Below are 22,167 nucleotides of genomic sequence, written 5' to 3'. Positions count from 1 at the left end.
CGTTCCAAGCCCCCGCTCGGCCCTGGTCTGAACCTTCTCCAGCGCCAGGACGTGCTCTGGGGCGAGGAAACCCCCTCGTGCACAGAGCTCGAGATGGGGCGTCCCACAGATTGCTCCGGGGGCAGGAAGATGCCCCTTGTCTCACTTTCCAGCCCTTCGTTGATACTTCCTAACACGCTGTTTGCCTTTGGCCGCTCTCTGCGCACTGCCTGGGTGTGTCCGTCCGAACAGTTCCGACAGCTGCAAACCTCCCTGCTCGCTCCCTTCTCCAGACAGCGCCCAAAGACCTCGGAGCTCTGGGGGCGACCAGCTGCAGGATTAGGCCCAGGGGACGAGGTGTTTGAATAACCACGAGCCGCCGCGACAGACAAGCCTTTATTCTCGGGGTACAAACCCGGCCTCTCGGCAGGTCCTCGCCGCCGGGAACGCGGCTGTTCCCGACCGTCTCCCCTCGTGTCCGTTACGTCGGCGCCGGCCCCAAGGAGCCAGGCAGGCCAGCAAGCGCGGGAGGGGAAACTGAGGCACTGCAGCGGCAGGGCCCCCCACCCACCCCCGCTGCCGGGGCACGTTTCACTGGGGAACCGGCGAGGCCGGTTCAGCAAACCCCACGGTGCCCCGGGGCACCGCACAGCCGGGCACTTCTCTGGCGCGGGGGCCCAGCCCAGCAAGGCCGCGGCCGAGGTAACCGTGTTAGTCGGGTACGGTGCCCCGGCCTCGGTGTGTGCACGGGGGGCGGCGCCAGCCTTGCACAAGCGCGTGCGACAGACGTGAGAATTAGCGCGTGACCGGCGCCGGCCCGCAGAGGGCTTGTGCTCCTGGGGGCACAGGCGACACCACCCAGTGCCCTGAGCCCCAAGCGGGACCCCACGAAGGTCTGAGCCCTTCGAGTCACACACGGGGGTGGGCTCTTCCCTCCCCGGACAGCCCGACGCTTGCGGGACCTGGAGCCAGGCGCGAACCCCCAGCCCGAGCCCCAGCCCCAGGCCTCCCCCCGCAGCCGAGCCCCCCGGGAGTCAGCGTGGGAAGCGGCCTACGCTTGTGCCACAGCGGCGGCCGCGCCAACGGCCGGGCCGATTTCCCACCCGCACGGCTGGTGCCGCCGCCGGCGGGTTTCCTGCCAGATGGCGCCGGGAATTCACACGGACAGCCTGTGCTCTGATGGGTCCCGTCTGGCCCCACAGCCTCTGCCGGGGCTGGGAACGACCCACGGGAGGGAGGAGCCTTCGCCCCACGGGTCAGGCTGCGGCCCTGCGCCCCATGGGCTGCAACCGTGGTACCACGTTCTGCTGCTTCTGTGAGCACCCCCAGCCAGAGCTCACCCCCGTCGTCTGGCATTGCTGGCCCTGCGCCGGGCACTGGCACCATTGGGTGTTACTGCCCTTCCCCGCCCCATGGCCCCCACTGCGCAGCTTTCCACAGATGTTGGGAAATTAACACTTCGCTGCAGGGTGACCCTGTGCCAGCCGCGTCCCCTCCCTGGGCCCATTTCTCCCACCCACCGAGTCCATCCGGCCTAGTCAGCGCCGGACACAGCCAGGGGGCATGTGGGGCAGGGCTGTGTGTTCGTACAGCGCTGGACACAGCCAGGGGGCGCCGTGGGGCAGGGCTGTGTGTTCGTACAGAGCCAGACACAGCCAGGGGGCATGTGGGGCAGGGCTGTGTGTTCGTACAGCGCCAGACACAGCCAGGGGGCATGTGGGGCAGGGCTGTGTGTTCGTACAGCGCCGGACACAGCCAGGGTGCATGTGGGGCAGAGCTGTGTGTTCGTACAGCGCCAGACACAGCCGGGGGCGCTGTGGGGCAGGGCTGTGTGTTCGTACAGCGCCGGACACAGCCAGGGGGCATGTGGGGCAGGGCTGTGTGTTCCTACAGCGCTGGACACAGCCAGGGGGCATGTGGGGCAGGGCTGTGTGTTTGTACAGCGCTGGACACAGCCAGGGGGCATGTGGAGCAGGGCTGTGTGTTTGTACAGCGCCGGACACAGCCAGGGGGCATGTGGGGCAGGCCTGTGTGTTTGTACAGCGCTGGACACAGCCAGGGGGCGCTGTGGGGCAGGGCTGTGTGTTCGTACAGGACCAGACACAGCCAGGGGGCATGTGGGGCAGGGCTGTGTGTTCGTACAGCACCAGACACAGCCAGGGGGCGCTGTGGGGCAGGGCTGTGTGTTCATACAGCGCCGGACACAGCCAGGGGGCGCTGTGGGGCAGGGCTGTGTGTTCATACAGCGCCGGACACAGCCAGGGGGCGCTGTGGGGCAGGGCTGTGTGTTCGTACAGCACCAGACACAGCCAGGGGGCATGTGGGGCAGGGCTGTGTGTTTGTACAGCGCTGGACACAGCCAGGGGGCATGTGGAGCAGGGCTGTGTGTTTGTACAGCGCCGGACACAGCCAGGGGGCATGTGGGGCAGGCCTGTGTGTTTGTACAGCGCTGGACACAGCCAGGGGGCGCTGTGGGGCAGGGCTGTGTGTTCGTACAGCACCAGACACAGCCAGGGGGCATGTGGGGCAGGGCTGTGTGTTCGTACAGCACCAGACACAGCCAGGGGGCGCTGTGGGGCAGGGCTGTGTGTTCATACAGCGCCAGACACAGCCAGGAGGCGCCGTGGGGCAGGGCTGTGTGTTCGTACAGCGCCGGACACAGCCAGGAGGCACCGTGGGGCAGGGCTGTGTGTTCGTACAGCGGCGGACACAGCCAGGGGGCGCTGTGGGGCAGGGCTGTGTGTTCGTACAGCGCCGGACACAGCCAGAAAGCGCCCTGGGGCAGGCCTGTGTGTTCGTACAGCGCCAGACACAGCCAGGGGGCGCTGTGGGGCAGGGCTGTGTGTTTGTACAGCGCCGGACACAGCCAGGGGGCGCTGTGGGGCAGGGCTGTGTTCCTACAACTCAGTGTCCTCGACCCTCACCTGGGCAGGTGTCCGGTGGGGCCTTCCCCTGGCCCCGGAGGTCTGACCCACATGGCTCCGCCCCTGGCTCCATCCCGGAGAGCGGCGGGACGGGGTGAGGAACTTGCAGGGGGAAGGGACAGGTGGGGTCAGGGGGGTACCGCAGCAGAGGCTTTAACGCGGCCCTGGGGAGCAGTGGGGCTGAAAGTGGGGGGTGGAAGGAGCGAAGCAGGGCGGCTGGCCTGGGGGGCAGGGAGGCTGAGCCGGGGGGCAGGACACCCCCGGGGGTACCAGGGCGGAGGGGCAGGGGGCTCTGGGAAGGGGGAACCCCCAGACCTTAGTCACCCCCCCCCCGCCTGACGCTGCCTCGCGGCGCCCGGCCCGGCCCGGCTCGGCTCGTCCCGCCCCCCCCGCACCTGCGGCCCTGGCTCGGCGGCTCCCCCGCCGGCCCCACGGGCGCGGCTGCGGGCGGCGCTGACCCAGGAAGGGCAAACCCAGGCCCCGATCCCGCCCCCGGGCCCGCCCCTGCCGGGCGGAGTTTCGGCCCCGCGTCCCGGGCCTCGCAGCCGGGCCTGGGGTGAGACGCGCTAGGGCCGGTTCCCCCGCCCCGGCCCCGTCAGTGACCCCCGCGGAGACCCCGGCTGCGCAGTCCCTGAGCCCGGCTCTCCCGAGGGAAACAGCGCGGCAGGGCTGCGTGTGTGCACGGGCCTGCGCGTGGGCGGGGCTGTGCGTGCACGTCTGTGTACACGAGGGTATATGCACACGTGTGTGTGCGTGGGCATGCCTACCTGTGCATGAGCAGCGGTGAGCATGCACAAGTCTGTGTGTGCACGAGTGTGTGTGCACGAGTGTGCGCGCGTGGGCAAGCCTACCTGTGCGTGAGCGAGAGTGAGCGTGCACAAGTCTGTGTGTGCATGTGTGTGTGCACAAGGGTACATGCACACGTGTGTGCATGAGCATGCCTACCTGTGCATGAGCGAGAGTGAGCATGCACAAGTCTTTGTGTGCACAAGGGTACGTGCACAAGTGTGTGTGTGTGGGCATGCCTACCTGTGCATGAGCAGGGGTGAGTGTGCACAAGTCTGTGTGTGCACAAGTGTGTGTGTGTGGGCATGCCTACCTGTGCATGAGCAAGAGTGAGCATGCACAAATCTGTGTGTGCACAAGGGTACGTGCACGAGTGTGTGTGTGTGGGCATGCCTACCTGTGCATGAGCAGGGGTGAGTGTGCACAAGTCTGTGTGCACAAGTGTGTGTGTGTGGGCATGCCTACCTGTGCATGAGCGGGGAAGAGCATGCACAAGTCTGTGTGTGCACAAGTGTGTGTGCATGGGCATGCCTACCTGTGCATGAGCGGGGGTGAGCATGCACAAGTCTGTGTGTGCATGAGTGTGTGCACAAGGGTATGTGCACGAGTGTGTGTGCGTGGGCATGCCTACCTGTGCATGAGCGGGAGTGAGCGTGCACAAGTCTGTGTGTGCACGAGTGTGTGTGGACAAGGGTACGTGCACAAGTGTGTGTGCATGGGCATGCCTACCTGTGCATGAGCGGGGGTGAGCATGCACAAGTCTGTGTGCACAAGGATATGTGCACAAGTGGGGGGCATGCCTACATGTGCGTGGGGGGTGAGCGTGCACGAGTGTGGGTGTGCACAGGAGGGGACGTGCACAAGCGTGTGTGCTTTTTTCCTGTCATTGAGAAACACTGACTCTGGCGGGGTGGGAGAGTAACACCGACGTGAAGAAACGTGGCTCCGTAAAACACAGAGACCCTCTGACTTCACCGCGGGCCCTTACGCAGGGGGCTGGGGGCAGTGGGGGGGTGCCAAGCACAGCCACCCCCAGGCTGCCGGGGTCACAGGAGCAAGCGGTGACGCGGTGTCACCAAGAAACCCCTAACGAGCAATTCTGGTGTGACTCCGCCCCCGCCAGAGGGCTCTGGGGCCGGGAGACCAAGTGGCAGGAAAGCCCCGAATAGCCCCCGGGTGCAGGGCCCAGCCCCTGATGCCACATGTCACCCAGCTGTCCCCACACCCCACTTCCTTCCGGAGACAGGAAACCAGGCCCCTGGGCACCCGCAGCCCCTCGCCAGATGCCACAGCAGGGCCTGCGGGGGGACCCGCAGCTGGCGGTGGGCAGAAGGGCGCTGCAGGGGCCTGTCCCCGCCTCTGCCACTGACCAGCTGCCCGCCCTGGGGCATGTCGTTTAATCTCTGCTCAGCTCCCCCTCAGCCTGTGCATGGGGGCTGTTGTCCCTGGTGTTCCTGCAGCACAAGCTGCCTGGGGGTGGCCAGCTGCTGGCCTGGGGGGGCCAGGGAAGTCCCACAGCAACAGCAGAGGCCATAGGGCCCCGGCCTAGTGCGGGGTCCCCTGAAGGCTGCCAGAGCCCAGCTGGGACGGTAGGGGGACCGTGCGGCCAGAGCCCAGAGCGGGGAATCGCGCCGGCTCCCCAGTCCCCAGTCTGCGTTGCAAGGGCTGAGCATCGCCTCGGCGCGGGTTTGAGATGTTGCCTCTGGGAGCTCGGGGGGTGGGTGGGCAGCCCGCTGGGGGCGCCAGGCCAGGCCGGAGGAGCCAGACAAGGCCTGGGCAGGTGCTGAGCCACATCCGAGAGACGGTGCTGGGTATGGTCAGCCCAGCAGCCTGACGAGGCCGCGGCCGGTGCCCTGCTCCCGAGACAGGCTCCCTTTCGGGTCCCTCCAGCTCCGTCCCCGGCGCTGCTGCGAGCTGGCTGGAGGCCGAGGACCCGGCCTCACACAGGAGGTTTCGGCTGGTCGAGGCCGGCGTGCTCGGCCTGTGCTAAGAGCTGCCCGGGGGGTTGGGGCTGAGGTACCGCCGCCCCGGGGCGGGAAGAACCGGTGCGGATTTGGTGCGATGGGTTTTCACCCCTGCCCGTGCGGTGGGGACAGGAGGTTTCGGCTGGTCGAGGCCAGCAGCGTGCTCGGTCTGTGCTAAGAGCCGCCCGGGGGCGGGAAGAACCGGTGCGGATTTGGTGCGATGGGTTTTCACCCCTGCCCGTGCGGCGGGGACAGGAGGTTTCGGCTGGTCGAGGCCAGCAGCGTGCTCGGTCTGTGCTAAGAGCCGCCCCGGGGCGGGAAGAACCGGTGCGGATTTGGTGCGATGGGTTTTCACCCCTGCCCGTGCGGCGGGGACAGGAGGTTTCGGCTGGTCGAGGCCAGCAGCGTGCTCGGTCTGTGCTAAGAGCCGCCCCGGGGCGGGAAGAACCGGTGCAGATTTGGTGCGATGGGTTTTCACCCCTGCCCGTGCGGTGGGGACAGGAGGTTTCGGCTGGTCGAGGCCGGCAGCGTGCTCGGTCTGTGCTAAGAGCCGCCCCGGGGCGGGAAGAACCGGTGCGGATTTGGTGCGATGGGTTTTCACCCCTGCCCGTGCAGCGGGGACAGGAGGTTTCGGCTGGTCGAGGCCAGCAGCGTGCTCGGTCTGTGCTAAGAGCCGCCCCGGGGCGGGAAGAACCGGTGCGGATTTGGTGCGATGGGTTTTCACCCCTGCCCGTGCGGCGGGGACAGGCCTGGCATGCGGGAGCCAGAGTGCGCGGGAATGGCTGGCGGGACTGCTGGCCGGGCCAGGCCGGGCTCCACGTGACGGGTCTCCTGGCGCACCAGGAGAGACACCAGGCTGGGGCCGCACGTAGCCCTGGCTCTTGGCAAGTCACCCTGGTTTCACCCCCTGAGCCGTGCCCAGAAATGCGGTGGTATCGCCCTCGGCCTGATTGGCTGGGCTGGCAGCCGCCGGACAGGTCTGGGCAGAGGCGTTCCTGGAGAGGGCTGGGCCCCGGGGCTGGGGCAGGGGCAGGGCAGTTGGGACTCACGGGTGACGCCCGCCGAGCCCGGCTCCCCTTCCCCTGCCAGGATGCTGCTCTGTCTGCTGCTGCCCTGGGCGTGGGGGGCACTGGCTGGTAAGGGGGGGTCGGGCTTGGCGTAGTGCCTGGGCGTGGGGGGCACTGGCTGGTAAGGGGGGGGTCGGGCTTGGCGTAGTGCCTGGGCGTGGGGGGCACTGGCTGGTAAGGGGGAGGTCGGGCTTGGCGTAGTGCCTGGGCGTGGGGGGCACTGGCTGGTAAGGGGGGGGTCGGGCTTGGCGTAGTGCCTGGGCGTGGGGGGCACTGGCTGGTAAGGGGGAGGTCGGGCTTGGCGTAGTGCCTGGGCGTGGGGGGCACTGGCTGGTAAGGGGGGGTCGGGCTTGGCGTAGTGCCTGGGCGTGGGGGGCACTGGCTGGTAAGGGGGGGGTCGGGCTTGGCGTAGTGCCTGGGCGTGGGGGGCACTGGCTGGTAAGGGGGGGGTCGGGCTTGGCGTAGTGCCTGGGCGTGGGGGGCACTGGCTGGTAAGGGGGGGGTCGGGCTTGGCGTAGTGCCTGGGCGTGGGGGGCACTGGCTGGTAAGGGGGGGGTCGGGCTTGGCGTAGTGCCTGGGCGTGGGGGGCACTGGCTGGTAAGGTGGGGTCGGGCTTGGCGTAGTGCCTGGGCGTGGGGGGCACTGGCTGGTAAGGGGGGGGTCGGGCTTGGCGTAGTGCCTGGGCGTGGGGGGCACTGGCTGGTAAGGGGGGGTCGGGCTTGGCGTAGTGCCTGGGCGTGGGGGGCACTGGCTGGTAAGGGGGGGGTCGGGCTTGGCGTAGTGCCTGGGCGTGGGGGGCACTGGCTGGTAAGCGGGGGGTCGGGCTTGGCGTAGTGCCTGGGCGTGGGGGGCACTGGCTGGTAAGGGGGGGGTCGGGCTTGGCGTAGTGCCTGGGCGTGGGGGGCACTGGCTGGTAAGGGGGGGTCGGGCTTGGCGTAGTGCCTGGGCGTGGGGGGCACTGGCTGGTAAGGGGGGTCGGGCTTGGCGTAGTGCCTGGGCGTGGGGGGCACTGGCTGGTAAGGGGGGTCGGGCTTGGCGTAGTGCCTGGGCGTGGGGGGCACTGGCTGGTAAGGGGGGGGTCGGGCTTGGCGTAGTGCCTGGGCGTGGGGGGCACTGGCTGGTAAGGGGGGGGTCGGGCTTGGCGTAGTGCCTGGGCGTGGGGGGCACTGGCTGGTAAGGGGGGGTCGGGCTTGGCGTAGTGCCTGGGCGTGGGGGGCACTGGCTGGTAAGGGGGGGGTCGGGCTTGGCGTAGTGCCTGGGCGTGGGGGGCACTGGCTGGTAAGGGGGGGTCGGGCTTGGCGTAGTGCCTGGGCGTGGGGGGCACTGGCTGGTAAGGGGGGGGTCGGGCTTGGCGTAGTGCCTGGGCGTGGGGGGCACTGGCTGGTAAGCGGGGGGTCGGGCTTGGCGTAGTGCCTGGGCGTGGGGGGCACTGGCTGGTAAGGGGGGGTCGGGCTTGGCGTAGTGCCTGGGCGTGGGGGGCACTGGCTGGTAAGGGGGGGTCGGGCTTGGCGTAGTGCCTGGGCGTGGGGGGCACTGGCTGGTAAGGGGGGGTCGGGCTTGGCGTAGTGCCTGGGCGTGGGGGGCACTGGCTGGTAAGCGGGGGGTCGGGCTTGGCGTAGTGCCTGGGCGTGGGGGGCACTGGCTGGTAAGGGGGGGTCGGGCTTGGCGTAGTGCCTGGGCGTGGGGGGCACTGGCTGGTAAGGGGGGGTCGGGCTTGGCGTAGTGCCTGGGCGTGGGGGGCACTGGCTGGTAAGGGGGGTCGGGCTTGGCGTAGTGCCTGGGCGTGGGGGGCACTGGCTGGTAAGGGGGGGTCGTGCTTGGCGTAGTGCCTGGGCGTGGGGGGCACTGGCTGGTAAGGTGGGGTCGGGCTTGGCGTAGTGCCTGGGCGTGGGGGGCACTGGCTGGTAAGGTGGGGTCGGGCTTGGCGTAGTGCCTGGGCGTGGGGGGCACTGGCTGGTAAGGGGGGGTCGGGCTTGGCGTAGTGCCTGGGCGTGGGGGGCACTGGCTGGTAAGGGGGGGTCGGGCTTGGCGTAGTGCCTGGGCGTGGGGGGCACTGGCTGGTAAGGGGGGGGTCGGGCTTGGCGTAGTGCCTGGGCGTGGGGGGCACTGGCTGGTAAGGGGGGGTCGGGCTTGGCGTAGTGCCTGGGCGTGGGGGGCACTGGCTGGTAAGGGGGGGGTCGGGCTTGGCGTAGTGCCTGGGCGTGGGGGGCACTGGCTGGTAAGGGGGGGGTCGGGCTTGGCGTAGTGCCTGGGCGTGGGGGGCACTGGCTGGTAAGGGGGGGTCGGGCTTGGCGTAGTGCCTGGGCGTGGGGGGCACTGGCTGGTAAGGGGGGTCGGGCTTGGCGTAGTGCCTGGGCGTGGGGGGCACTGGCTGGTAATGGGGGGGTCGGGCTTGGCGTAGTGCCTGGGCTGGGGGGCACTGGCTGGTAAGGGGGGGTCGGGCTTGGCGTAGTGCCTGGGCGTGGGGGGCACTGGCTGGTAAGGGGGGGTCGGGCTTGGCGTAGTGCCTGGGCGTGGGGGGCACTGGCTGGTAAGGGGGGGGTCGGGCTTGGCGTAGTGCCTGGGCCGGGGGGGGCACTGGCTGGTAAGGGGGGGTCGGGCTTGGCGTAGTGCCTGGGCCGGGGGGGGCACTGGCTGGTAAGGGGGGGTCGGGCTTGGCGTAGTGCCTGGGCGTGGGGGGCACTGGCTGGTAAGGGGGGGTCGGGCTTGGCGTAGTGCCTGGGCGTGGGGGGCACTGGCTGGTAAGGGGGGGTCGGGCTTGGCGTAGTGCCTGGGCGTGGGGGGCACTGGCTGGTAAGGGGGGGTCGGGCTTGGCGTAGTGCCTGGGCGTGGGGGGCACTGGCTGGTAAGGGGGGGGTCGGGCTTGGCGTAGTGCCTGGGCGTGGGGGGCACTGGCTGGTAAGGGGGGGGTCGGGCTTGGCGTAGTGCCTGGGCGTGGGGGGCACTGGCTGGTAATGGGGGGGTCGGGCTTGGCGTAGTGCCTGGGCGTGGGGGGCACTGGCTGGTAATGGGGGGGTCGGGCTTGGCGTAGTGCCTGGGCTGGGAGGCACTGGCTGGTAAGGGGGGGTCGGGCTTGGCGTAGTGCCTGGGCGTGGGGGGCACTGGCTGGTAAGGGGGGGTCGGGCTTGGCGTAGTGCCTGGGCGTGGGGGGCACTGGCTGGTAATGGGGGGGTCGGGCTTGGCGTAGTGCCTGGGCTGGGGGGCACTGGCTGGTAAGGGGGGGTCGGGCTTGGCGTAGTGCCTGGGCTGGGGGGCACTGGCTGGTAAGGGGGGGTCGGGCTTGGCGTAGTGCCTGGGCTGGGGGGCACTGGCTGGTAAGGGGGGGTCGGGCTTGGCGTAGTGCCTGGGCGTGGGGGGCACTGGCTGGTAAGGGGGGGTCGGGCTTGGCGTAGTGCCTGGGCTGGGGGGCACTGGCTGGTAAGGGGGGGTCGGGCTTGGCGTAGTGCCTGGGCTGGGGGGCACTGGCTGGTAAGGGGGGGTCGGGCTTGGCGTAGTGCCTGGGCGTGGGGGGCACTGGCTGGTAAGGGGGGGTCGGGCTTGGCGTAGTGCCTGGGCGTGGGGGGCACTGGCTGGTAATGGGGGGTCGGGCTTGGCGTAGTGCCTGGGCTGGGGGGCACTGGCTGGTAAGGGGGGGTCGGGCTTGGCGTAGTGCCTGGGCGTGGGGGGCACTGGCTGGTAAGGGGGGGTCGGGCTTGGCGTAGTGCCTGGGCTGGGGGGCACTGGCTGGTAAGGGGGGGTCGGGCTTGGCGTAGTGCCTGGGCGTGGGGGGCACTGGCTGGTAAGGGGGGGTCGGGCTTGGCGTAGTGCCTGGGCGTGGGGGGCACTGGCTGGTAAGGGGGGGGTCGGGCTTGGCGTAGTGCCTGGGCGTGGGGGGCACTGGCTGGTAAGGGGGGGTCGGGCTTGGCGTAGTGCCTGGGCGTGGGGGGCACTGGCTGGTAAGGGGGGGTCGGGCTTGGCGTAGTGCATGGGCGTGGGGGGCACTGGCTGGTAAGGGGGGGGTCGGGCTTGGCGTAGTGCCTGGGCGTGGGGGGCACTGGCTGGTAAGGTGGGGTCGGGCTTGGCGTAGTGCCTGGGCGTGGGGGGCACTGGCTGGTAAGGGGGGGTCGGGCTTGGCGTAGTGCCTGGGCGTGGGGGGCACTGGCTGGTAAGGGGGGGGTCGGGCTTGGCGTAGTGCCTGGGCGTGGGGGGCACTGGCTGGTAAGGGGGGGGTCGGGCTTGGCGTAGTGCCTGGGCGTGGGGGGCACTGGCTGGTAAGGGGGGGGTCGGGCTTGGCGTAGTGCCTGGGCTGGGGGGCACTGGCTGGTAAGGGGGGGTCGGGCTTGGCGTAGTGCCTGGGCGTGGGGGGCACTGGCTGGTAAGGGGGGGTCGGGCTTGGCGTAGTGCCTGGGCGTGGGGGGCACTGGCTGGTAAGGGGGGGTCGGGCTTGGCGTAGTGCCTGGGCGTGGGGGGCACTGGCTGGTAATGGGGGGGTCGGGCTTGGCGTAGTGCCTGGGCTGGGGGGCACTGGCTGGTAAGGGGGGGTCGGGCTTGGCGTAGTGCCTGGGCGTGGGGGGCACTGGCTGGTAAGGTGGGGTCGGGCTTGGCGTAGTGCCTGGGCTGGGGGGCACTGGCTGGTAAGGGGGGGTCGGGCTTGGCGTAGTGCCTGGGCGCGGGGGGCACTGGCTGGTAAGGGGGGGTCGGGCTTGGCGTAGTGCCTGGGCGTGGGGGGCACTGGCTGGTAAGGGGGGGGTCGGGCTTGGCGTAGTGCCTGGGCGTGGGGGGCACTGGCTGGTAAGGGGGGGTCGGGCTTGGCGTAGTGCCTGGGCGTGGGGGGCACTGGCTGGTAAGGGGGGGTCGGGCTTGGCGTAGTGCATGGGCGTGGGGGGCACTGGCTGGTAAGGGGGGGTCGGGCTTGGCGTAGTGCCTGGGCGTGGGGGGCACTGGCTGGTAAGGTGGGGTCGGGCTTGGCGTAGTGCCTGGGCGTGGGGGGCACTGGCTGGTAAGGGGGGGTCGGGCTTGGCGTAGTGCCTGGGCGTGGGGGGCACTGGCTGGTAAGGGGGGGGTCGGGCTTGGCGTAGTGCCTGGGCGTGGGGGGCACTGGCTGGTAAGGGGGGGGTCGGGCTTGGCGTAGTGCCTGGGCGTGGGGGGCACTGGCTGGTAAGGGGGGGGTCGGGCTTGGCGTAGTGCCTGGGCTGGGGGGCACTGGCTGGTAAGGGGGGGTCGGGCTTGGCGTAGTGCCTGGGCTGGGGGGCACTGGCTGGTAAGGGGGGGTCGGGCTTGGCGTAGTGCCTGGGCTGGGGGGCACTGGCTGGTAAGGGGGGGGTCGGGCTTGGCGTAGTGCCTGGGCTGGGGGGCACTGGCTGGTAAGGGGGGGTCGGGCTTGGCGTAGTGCCTGGGCGTGGGGGGCACTGGCTGGTAAGGGGGGGGTCGGGCTTGGCGTAGTGCCTGGGCGTGGGGGGCACTGGCTGGTAAGGGGGGGGTCGGGCTTGGCGTAGTGCCTGGGCGTGGGGGGCACTGGCTGGTAAGGGGGGTCGGGCTTGGCGTAGTGCCTGGGCGTGGGGGGCACTGGCTGGTAAGGGGGGGTCGGGCTTGGCGTAGTGCCTGGGCTGGGGGGCACTGGCTGGTAAGGGGGGGTCGGGCTTGGCGTAGTGCCTGGGCTGGGGGGCACTGGCTGGTAAGGGGGGGTCGGGCTTGGCGTAGTGCCTGGGCTGGGGGGCACTGGCTGGTAAGGGGGGGTCGGGCTTGGCGTAGTGCCTGGGCGTGGGGGGCACTGGCTGGTAAGGGGGGGGTCGGGCTTGGCGTAGTGCCTGGGCCGGGGGGCACTGGCTGGTAAGGGGGGGTCGGGCTTGGCGTAGTGCCTGGGCCGGGGGGCACTGGCTGGTAAGGGGGGGTCGGGCTTGGCGTAGTGCCTGGGCCGGGGGGCACTGGCTGGTAAGGGGGGGTCGGGCTTGGCGTAGTGCCTGGGCGTGGGGGGCACTGGCTGGTAAGGGGGGGTCGGGCTTGGCGTAGTGCCTGGGCGTGGGGGGCACTGGCTGGTAAGGGGGGGTCGGGCTTGGCGTAGTGCCTGGGCGTGGGGGGCACTGGCTGGTAAGGGGGGGTCGGGCTTGGCGTAGTGCCTGGGCTGGGGGGCACTGGCTGGTAAGGGGGGGTCGGGCTTGGCGTAGTGCCTGGGCGTGGGGGGCACTGGCTGGTAAGGGGGGGTCGGGCTTGGCGTAGTGCCTGGGCGTGGGGGGCACTGGCTGGTAAGGGGGGGTCGGGCTTGGCGTAGTGCCTGGGCTGGGGGGCACTGGCTGGTAAGGGGGGGTCGGGCTTGGCGTAGTGCCTGGGCGTGGGGGGCACTGGCTGGTAAGGGGGGGGTCGGGCTTGGCGTAGTGCCTGGGCTGGGGGGCACTGGCTGGTAAGGGGGGGGTCGGGCTTGGCGTAGTGCCTGGGCGTGGGGGGCACTGGCTGGTAAGGGGGGGTCGGGCTTGGCGTAGTGCCTGGGCCGGGGGGCACTGGCTGGTAAGGGGGGGTCGGGCTTGGCGTAGTGCCTGGGCGTGGGGGGCACTGGCTGGTAAGGGGGGGTCGGGCTTGGCGTAGTGCCTGGGCGTGGGGGGCACTGGCTGGTAAGGGGGGGTCGGGCTTGGCGTAGTGCCTGGGCGTGGGGGGCACTGGCTGGTAAGGGGGGGTCGGGCTTGGCGTAGTGCCTGGGCGTGGGGGGCACTGGCTGGTAAGGGGGGGTCGGGCTTGGCGTAGTGCCTGGGCGTGGGGGGCACTGGCTGGTAAGGGGGGGTCGGGCTTGGCGTAGTGCCTGGGCGTGGGGGGCACTGGCTGGTAAGGGGGGGGTCGGGCTTGGCGTAGTGCCTGGGCGTGGGGGGCACTGGCTGGTAATGGGGGGGTCGGGCTTGGCGTAGTGCCTGGGCGTGGGGGGCACTGGCTGGTAAGGGGGGGGTCGGGCTTGGCGTAGTGCCTGGGCCGGGGGGCACTGGCTGGTAAGGGGGGGTCGGGCTTGGCGTAGTGCCTGGGCTGGGGGGCACTGGCTGGTAAGGGGGGGGTCGGGCTTGGCGTAGTGCCTGGGCGTGGGGGGCACTGGCTGGTAAGGGGGGGTCGGGCTTGGCGTAGTGCCTGGGCTGGGGGGCACTGGCTGGTAAGGGGGGGTCGGGCTTGGCGTAGTGCCTGGGCGTGGGGGGCACTGGCTGGTAAGGGGGGGTCGGGCTTGGCGTAGTGCCTGGGCGTGGGGGGCACTGGCTGGTAAGGGGGGGTCGGGCTTGGCGTAGTGCCTGGGCGTGGGGGGCACTGGCTGGTAATGGGGGGGTCGGGCTTAGCGTAGTGCCTGGGCGTGGGGGGCACTGGCTGGTAAGGGGGGGTCGGGCTTGGCGTAGTGCCTGGGCGTGGGGGGCACTGGCTGGTAAGGGGGGGGTCGGGCTTGGCGTAGTGCCTGGGCCGGGGGGCACTGGCTGGTAAGGGGGGGTCGGGCTTGGCGTAGTGCCTGGGCCGGGGGGCACTGGCTGGTAAGGGGGGGGTCGGGCTTGGCGTAGTGCCTGGGCGTGGGGGGCACTGGCTGGTAAGGGGGGGTCGGGCTTGGCGTAGTGCCTGGGCGTGGGGGGCACTGGCTGGTAAGGGGGGGTCGGGCTTGGCGTAGTGCCTGGGCCGGGGGGCACTGGCTGGTAAGGGGGGGTCGGGCTTGGCGTAGTGCCTGGGCCGGGGGGCACTGGCTGGTAAGGGGGGGTCGGGCTTGGCGTAGTGCCTGGGCGTGGGGGGCACTGGCTGGTAAGGGGGGGTCGGGCTTGGCGTAGTGCCTGGGCCGGGGGGCACTGGCTGGTAAGGGGGGGTCGGGCTTGGCGTAGTGCCTGGGCGTGGGGGGCACTGGCTGGTAATGGGGGGGTCGGGCTTGGCGTAGTGCCTGGGCGTGGGGGGCACTGGCTGGTAAGGGGGGGTCGGGCTTGGCGTAGTGCCTGGGCGTGGGGGGCACTGGCTGGTAATGGGGGGGTCGGGCTTGGCGTAGTGCCTGGGCTGGGGGGCACTGGCTGGTAAGGTGGGATCGGGCTTGGCGTAGTGCCTGGGCTGGGGGGCACTGGCTGGTAAGGGGGGGTCGGGCTTGGCGTAGTGCCTGGGCTGGGGGGCACTGGCTGGTAAGGGGGGGTCGGGCTTGGCGTAGTGCCTGGGCCGGGGGGCACTGGCTGGTAAGGGGGGGTCGGGCTTGGTGTAGTGCCTGGGCCGGGGGGCACTGGCTGGTAAGGGGGGGTCGGGCTTGGCGTAGTGCCTGGGCGTGGGGGGCACTGGCTGGTAAGGGGGGGTCGGGCTTGGCGTAGTGCCTGGGCGTGGGGGGCACTGGCTGGTAATGGGGGGGTCGGGCTTGGCGTAGTGCCTGGGCCGGGGGGCACTGGCTGGTAAGGGGGGGTCGGGCTTGGCGTAGTGCCTGGGCGTGGGGGGCACTGGCTGGTAAGGGGGGGTCGGGCTTGGCGTAGTGCCTGGGCCGGGGGGCACTGGCTGGTAAGGGGGGGTCGGGCTTGGCGTAGTGCCTGGGCCGGGGGGCAGCACCCCTGGCTGGGCGTGTGGGAGCAGAGGCTGTGCAGGGAGACCAGAGCCAGACCTGAACCCGAATGTGACCCTTTGCTCCCCCGACCCCCAGCCTCCCCTCCCCTCCCCACAGAGCCCCTGGCCCTCCGGCTGCTGCTGACCTCCCTGTTCCCCAACGCCAGCTCCGCAGCCACAGAGGCCACGGCCCTGCTGGGCGACCTCCGGACCTTCTCCTTGGACAGCCGCACCAGGGCCATCCGCTTCCTGCAGCCCTGGGTGGAGCAGGGGCTGAGCCCCCGGCAGTGGCAGGACCTGGAGCGGGTGGCCGACTTCTCCCTGGCCGACTTCATGTCTACCGCGAGGCAGATCGCTGAGCCGCAGGGCGTGGGCTGTGAGTACGGCGCCAGCGGAGGCCCCCGGGGCAGCCTCGGGGTGCTGAGAACTGACAGGCTCACTGCAGTGGTGGGAGCCTCGCTGGGGGCAGGACAGCTCCGAGGGTGACAGGAGCCTGTGTAACACCCCAGCCGCACTCCCTGGGCCTGGCGTGGCCCTGATCCTGACCCCTTGTGTGACAGGCCATGGGGCGGGGTCTGTAGCTCTGCAGCCCCACGACCGAGGCACCCACCTGCGCCCCACAATCTCCCACCACCATTTCCCGGCCAGTCCGGGGTGCGGGAGGAGCCCAGAGCCCTTGTTACAATCAGCTGTGATGGAGTGGGGGGTGCGTGTGTGAGACTCACACTGGGTGTGTGTGAGGGGCAGAGCAGCTGCCAGGGCTAAGGACGACCCCTGGGCTGGCAGGTAACACCTCTGCCCTGAGCACAGAGCAGGGAGGAGCCGAGCTGGGTTGGAATCGGGGGCGGCAGTTGGAGGCTGGGGGAGAGGGAGCTGGAAGGCGCCAGCCTGGCGAGGGGGAAGCTGCACCCCAGAGGGGCCCCCCTCGGGCTCCTCTCCCCAGGACGGGTTGCAATGACCGTCTCTGTCGGCTGCACTGACCCTTCTGTGCTACCTGCTGGGCGAGAGTCACTCCTGCCTGCGGGGGGGGTGGGGGCAGAGCTTGGGGACCCCTGAGCCCCATTACAGCAGCTTCAATGAGACATTGCGCCACACCCGGAACACCAGCCAGGGCCCCCATGGTCCTTCCACCCCCAGCAGCCCAGCGCCCCGCAGCCCCTGCCGCCCAGCCTCACCCCCTGCCTCCCCTCCCAGACCCCTTTGTCGTCCAGGCCTCCCTCGGCTGCGAGCTGCAGCCGAGCGGCGCCGCCCGGGGGTTCTACGACACCGCGGGGAACGGCCAGGCCATTGTCAGCTTCGACGTGGCTGCCGGCGCCTGGGTGGCGCACTCGGAGGACAAGCTGGCGCTCTACGCCCGCGGCTTCCTCAGCTGGGATCGGGACGCGGCCGCCCGGCTGCAGTACTTCTTCCGCATAACCTGCGCCTATGTGCTCCGGGCCTTCGCCCAGCGCGGAAACGAGTCCCTGCAGAGGCGAGGTGAGGCTGGGCACCCGCCCTGCGTGCTGAGAGCAGCTGCCTCTGGGGTGGGGCAGGGGCCTGTCAGTGCAGGGATCCTGCACCCCTGCTGAGAGCAGCTGCCTCTGGGGTGGGGCAGGGGCCTGTCAGTGCAGGGATCCATCACCCCCTGCTGAGAGCAGCCGCCTCTGGGGTGGGGCAGGGGCCTGTCAGTGCAGGGATCCATCACCCCCTGCTGAGAGCAGCCACCTCTGGGGTGGGGCAGGGGCCTGTCAGTGCAGGGATCCATCACCCCCTGCTGAGAGCAGCCACCTCTGGGGTGGGACACGGGGGCCTGTCAGTGCAGGGATCCTGCGCCCCTGCTGAGAGCAGCCACCTCTGGGGTGGGACACGGGGGCCTGTCAGTGCAGGGATCCATCACCCCCTGCTGAGAGCAGCCACCTCTGGGGTGGGGCAGGGGCCTGTCAGTGCAGGGATCCATCACCCCCTGCTGAGAGCAGCCGCCTCTGGGGTGGGGCAGGGGCCTGTCAGTGCAGGGATCCCTCCCCCGGTGCTGAGCCCCTCTGGGGGTGGGGACGATGGGTACAGGACCCCAGGGTAGCTGTGCAAATGCAGCTGTGGCTGGGGTGGAGCGCGGCAGCCGTTCCCAGCCATACAGCACAGCACAGGGAGCGAAGGGGGATCCCCTGGCTGTCGGTGCCCAGGGGGTAGAACCGGGCTCCGGCCAGGGCAGCAGAGGCCAGGCCTGCCCCCGGCAGTGGAGCTGGGCTGGGCTAGGGAGCCCCTGAGGCTCAGGCTGAGCCGGCCCCTCTCCCCGTCTCAGAGCGGCCGGTGGCCGTGGTGTTCGCCCGAGCGCCTCCCCCCGCCGATCCCCTGGTGCTGTTCCTGCTGGTTTGCCGGGTCAGCGGGTTCTACCCCCGGCCCATCCGCGTGGCCTGGCTGCAGGACGGGGAGGAGGTGGGGCCGGGCCGGCGGCTGGACTCCAGCGGGATCCTGCCCAACGCCGACCAGACCTACCAGCTGCGCAGCTCCCTGGCCGTGGGGCCGGGCGCCGGGCACCGCTACGCCTGCCGGGTGGAGCACAGCAGCCTGGGGCCCCGCGGCCTCCTGATCCCCTGGGGTAGGTGCATGGCCCTGGGCAGGGGTGGGCAGAGCACCGGGATGGGGGCGCTGGGAGGCAGAGGGGGCGGGGGTGGGTGGGGGCACCGGGATGGGGGCGCTGGGAGGCAGAGGGGGCGGGGGTGGGTGGGGGCACCGGGATGGGGGCACAGGGAGGCAGAGGGGGCGGGGGTGGGTGGGGGCACCGGGATGGGGCTCAGGGAGGCAGAGGGGGTGGGGGGGGTGGGGGCACCGGGATGGGGGCGCTGGCAGGCAGAGGGGGCGGGGGTGGGTGGGGGCACCCGGATGGGGCGCTGGGAGGCAGAGGGGGCGGGGGTGGGTGGGGGCACCGGGATGGGGCGCTGGGAGGCAGAGGGGGCGGGGGTGGGTGGGGGCACTGGGAGGGGGGCACAGGGAGGCAGAGGGGGCGGGGGTGGGTGGGGGCACCGGGATGGGGCGCTGGCAGGCAGAGGGGGCGGGGGTGGGTGGGGGCACCAGGATGGGGCGCTGGGAGGCAGAGGGGGCGGGGGTGGGTGGGGGCACCGGGAGGGGGCGCTGGGAGGCAGAGGGGGCGGGGGTGGGTGGGGGCACCGGGATGGGGCTCAGGGAGGCAGAGGGGGCGGGGGTGGGTGGGGGCACCGGGAGGGGGCGCTGGGAGGCAGAGGGGGTGGCGGGGGTGGGGGCACCGGGATGGGGCGATGGGAGGCAGAGGGGGTGGGGTGGGTGGGGGCACCGGGAGGGGGCGCTGGGAGGCAGAGGGGGTGGGGGGGGTGGGGGCACCGGGATGGGGCTCAGGGAGGCAGAGGGGGCGGGGGTGGGTGGGGGCACCGGGATGGGGCGCTGGGAGGCAGAGGGGGCGGGGGTGGGTGGGGCGATGGGGGATGGGCCGGAGGGAGGGGCAGAGGGGGACAGGACAGGGCCGGGGGGTGGACCGGGCTGGGGGGCGATGGGAGTGGCACTGGCAGGGGGTGGTGGGAGCCGGGTGCCCGTTCCCAGGGTCCCTTCCCCCCCCCGTGCGTTGCAGAGCACAGCAGGCGCTGGGGCCCCGGCCTGGCCGTGGGCATCACCCTGGGGGCTCTGGCCGTAGCCGCCCTGGCCGCGGTGCTCGTGTGGCGCAGACGCAGGTGAGTCTCTCCCCGCCGGGGGTGGGGGTGGGGCTGCAGCCCCCCATAACTGACCCCGCTGCTCTCTGCTTGCAGGGGCTACCGGGACGTCGGACAGGGGCAGTCCAGAGCCGCAGGGGAGAGCCCCGGCCCCAGCCCGGACATGGGGCACGGCCCCTCTCCTGGGGACATAGAGCTCAGGGCTGGGGCTGGGGGTGGGGCCTTGGCTGCGGGGTGTGACTGTCGGCGGTGGGGCCTGGGGCAGCCCCAGGCCCCCTTCGTGCGGCAGGGAAAGGCCCCGGGGCCCTCTTGGAGTTTTACTGCGACCAGCTCTGGGGCCGAGTGGGCGCAGGGAGGCTCCTGCTGGGGCCGGCGAGCGGCTGAGTCTGGCCGCGCTGCTCCGGCGTCGGTGTCTCTACGTGCGTTGTGCCAGCGCTGGCTGCGGGAGGCTGCGGTGGGGGGTGCGGCAGCTGCCCAGGGAGGCAGAGAAGTGGCCGTACCGGAGTCCAGTCCACGTCGCAGGGCTCTGGCTGAGCCGTGTGGCCCAGCAGACAGGCCATGGCTGGTGGTCCAAGAAGGCCGTGTGCCGGTGGCCGCTCGGACGGGCCCCCTCTGGCCTCTGCTCCCAGCCGGGGCGGACAAGGGGACCCCCGCCGGCCCTGAGGTCCCTGCATCTTTGCAGGCCTGGGAGTGGCCACAACAGCTTCAAACCTGAGGACGCCCCCTGGGGTGCAGGCGCTGGGCCGCGTAGGACTCCTCCCACTGGCTGCAGTCCCCAGCCAATGGCAGCTGCCGAGCTGGCGCAGGGCCTGGGCGGGCTGTGGAGCGTGTAGGGAGCCTGCCGCAGCCCCCTGAGCCACCAGGCGACCGTAACAGCCGCTCGGAGGCGCTGCCGCAGCTCCCCTGGTGCCCTCCGCACCCGGCGTCCCTGCCACATCCGGCTGGTGGGCGCAGGGCTCTGCGTGTCGCTGGGTCTTGCCCTGGGGAAGGTCCCTGCCGGCGCCCCGGCACCGCACCTCTGCTGGGCACCAGCCAGGCGACCGGCTCTGGGGAAGGTCCCTGCCGGCGCCCCGGCACCGCACCTCTGCTGGGCACCAGCCAGGCGACCGGCTCTGGGGAAGGTCCCTGCCAGGGCCCCGTCACCGCACCTCTGCCTGGGCACCAGCCGGGCGACTGGCTCTGGGGAAGGTCCCTGCCAGGGCCCCGTCACCGCACCTCTGCCTGGGCACCAGCCGGGCGACTGGCTCTGGGGAAGGTCCTGCGGGGCCCTGGCACCAGCGACTGTTGCTGGAATTTGGAGCCACTTTCCCCATCAGGATCCAGTCCCATCTCCTGGGAACAGGGACCGTCCTGCCCCCTCCCAGCCTGGGACCAGGAAGTGCCGCAGCCCCTGGCTCCCCGCCAACCCACCGGTTCTGTGCCCGGGTCCCTCCCCAGCCCTGTGCGGTGGCTGCAGCTCAGAATCAGCCACTTCCCCATCGCGGCCTAACCGCACTGGGGAACTTGCAGCCGGGCCTGAGCTCCCGCCCTGGCGGCCTGACCCCGGGGACCCCAGCAGCTTCCCCTTCCCCCCGCGTGGGCCAGCGCGTACGGCCACCGTGGGGCCAACTGCTGAGTGCGCTGCCTGGGGCCCCTGGGATCAGGCCTGAGCGGTGCCCCCCGGCGCCCCCCGGGATCAGCCCTGAGCGGTGCCCCCCACACGCCCCCCGGGATCAGGCCTGAGCGGTGCCCCCCCGGCGCCTCCCGGGATCAGGCCTGAGCGGTGCCCCCCCGCACCCCTGGGATCAGCCCTGAGCGGTGCCCCTCCAGCCCTGCCAGCGCCCGTCCTGGCGGGGACAAACCCGAGTGCGGCTGGTCCCCGCAGGAGGGACTCCCGGCCTGGCTGGCCCGGGTTGGGGCCGAGCTCAGGGGACGCCTGTCCTCCCAAGTGTGGCCAGGTTCCCGCGGCCTGGGCCTGATTTCATGCGCAGCCTTCGCCCTGGCGTTGCGCTTCTCCCTTCTCCCATCGCTCACCTTCGGCCAATAAACACGCGTGCGTTTTCCTGCTCATCACGTCTAAGTGCTGTGGGGCTGGGTGGGGCGCCGGCCCTGCGCAGCAGTGGGGCTGAGGGGCGCCGTGGGGCTGGGTGGGGCGCCGGCCCTGCGCAGCAGTGGGGCTGAGGGTCGCCGTGGGGCTGGGTGGGGTGCCGACCCGGCGGAGCAGTGGGGCTGAGGGGCGCCGTGGGGCTGTGAGCCCTGTGATCACCCCAGGGCAGGAGGGGGTGGCTATTTTCAGGGGCGCTCGGGGCAGGCAGCCGGGGGGGGACGGCCGCTCGTTGCCTGCGGCTGGGGCCGGTGTCAGCCCTTGCCCCCCCCGGTGACTCCCACTCAGGGCAGGGGGGTCCCCTCCGGGGCGGCTGCAGGGAACCAACCGCTGCAGCTGTTTCCTGCGGGAACCGCGGCACTTCCTGAGCGCCGCCTGCTCGGGGCCCGGCTCCCGCCCTGTGGTGGGGTGAGGGAGCCGCCTGTGCCAGCCTGCGGCCTGGGGGGAAGGGCGCTCCGCACCGGGGCACGTACCAGCTGCCCGCAGGCGCTGAGCTGGGGCAGGACGCGCCCCTGCACGGAGCCCGGAGAGCTGCCCCCGGGGGCCCGTTCTCCACCTGCGGCCGGCGGGGAGCCCTCCTTCCTCCCTCGGGCCGCCAGCCACTCCGGCTGAGCCGGGCCTGCGCCTCTGCCACAGCTGAGCGGGTGGTGGTGGGAGTCACGGCCAGGTCGGCCACCCCCGACTCACACCCATGTGCAACCTGAGCTCAACCGCCCTTATTCACACCCAAGTGCAACACGAGCTCAGCCACCCCATACTCACGTCCACATGCCACCCCAGCTCAGCTGCCCTGTATTCACACCCACGTGCAACCCGAGCTCAGCCGCCCTTGTTCACACCCACGTGCAACCCGAGCTCAGCCACCCTTATTCACACCCACGTGCAACCCGAGCTCAGCCACCCCATACTCACGTCCACGTGCCACCCAAGCTCAGCTGCCCTGTATTTGCACCCACGTGCAACCCAAGCTCAGCCGCCCTTGTTCGCACCCACGTGCAACCCGAGCTCAGCCACCCTTATTCACACCCACGTGCAACCCGAGCTCAGCCACCCCATACTCACGTCCACGTGCCACCCAAGCTCAGCTGCCCTGTATTCACACCCACGTGCAACCCGAGATCAGCCGCCCTTATTCACCCCCATGTGCAACCCGAGGTCAGCCCACCCTGTATTCACACCCATGTGCAACCCGAGGTCAGCCGCCCTTATTTACAC

The 22,167-nt window shown here is 71.2% G+C and overlaps 1 protein-coding gene across 1 annotated transcript; it reads left to right on the top strand.

Moving 5' to 3' along the window:
- Nucleotides 1–93: 93 nt before the first annotated feature.
- LOC142024702 (antigen-presenting glycoprotein CD1d1-like) lies at nt 94–20,912 on the top strand. Its single transcript, XM_075016853.1, has 7 exons — nt 94–213; nt 2,912–2,997; nt 15,381–15,589; nt 16,408–16,689; nt 17,492–17,788; nt 18,791–18,890; nt 18,966–20,912. The coding sequence occupies exons 1-7, from the start codon at nt 94–96 to the stop codon at nt 19,582–19,584; spliced, it is 1,713 nt and encodes a 570-aa protein (XP_074872954.1). The 3' UTR covers nt 19,585–20,912.
- Nucleotides 20,913–22,167: the final 1,255 nt, after the last annotated feature.

This window comes from Carettochelys insculpta, chromosome 22 (genome assembly GCF_033958435.1).
Source record: "Carettochelys insculpta isolate YL-2023 chromosome 22, ASM3395843v1, whole genome shotgun sequence".
NCBI classification, from domain to species: Eukaryota; Metazoa; Chordata; order Testudines; family Carettochelyidae; genus Carettochelys; species Carettochelys insculpta.
Note: the sequence above shows the minus strand (reverse complement) of the source record. Positions and strands in the feature narration are given on the sequence as shown.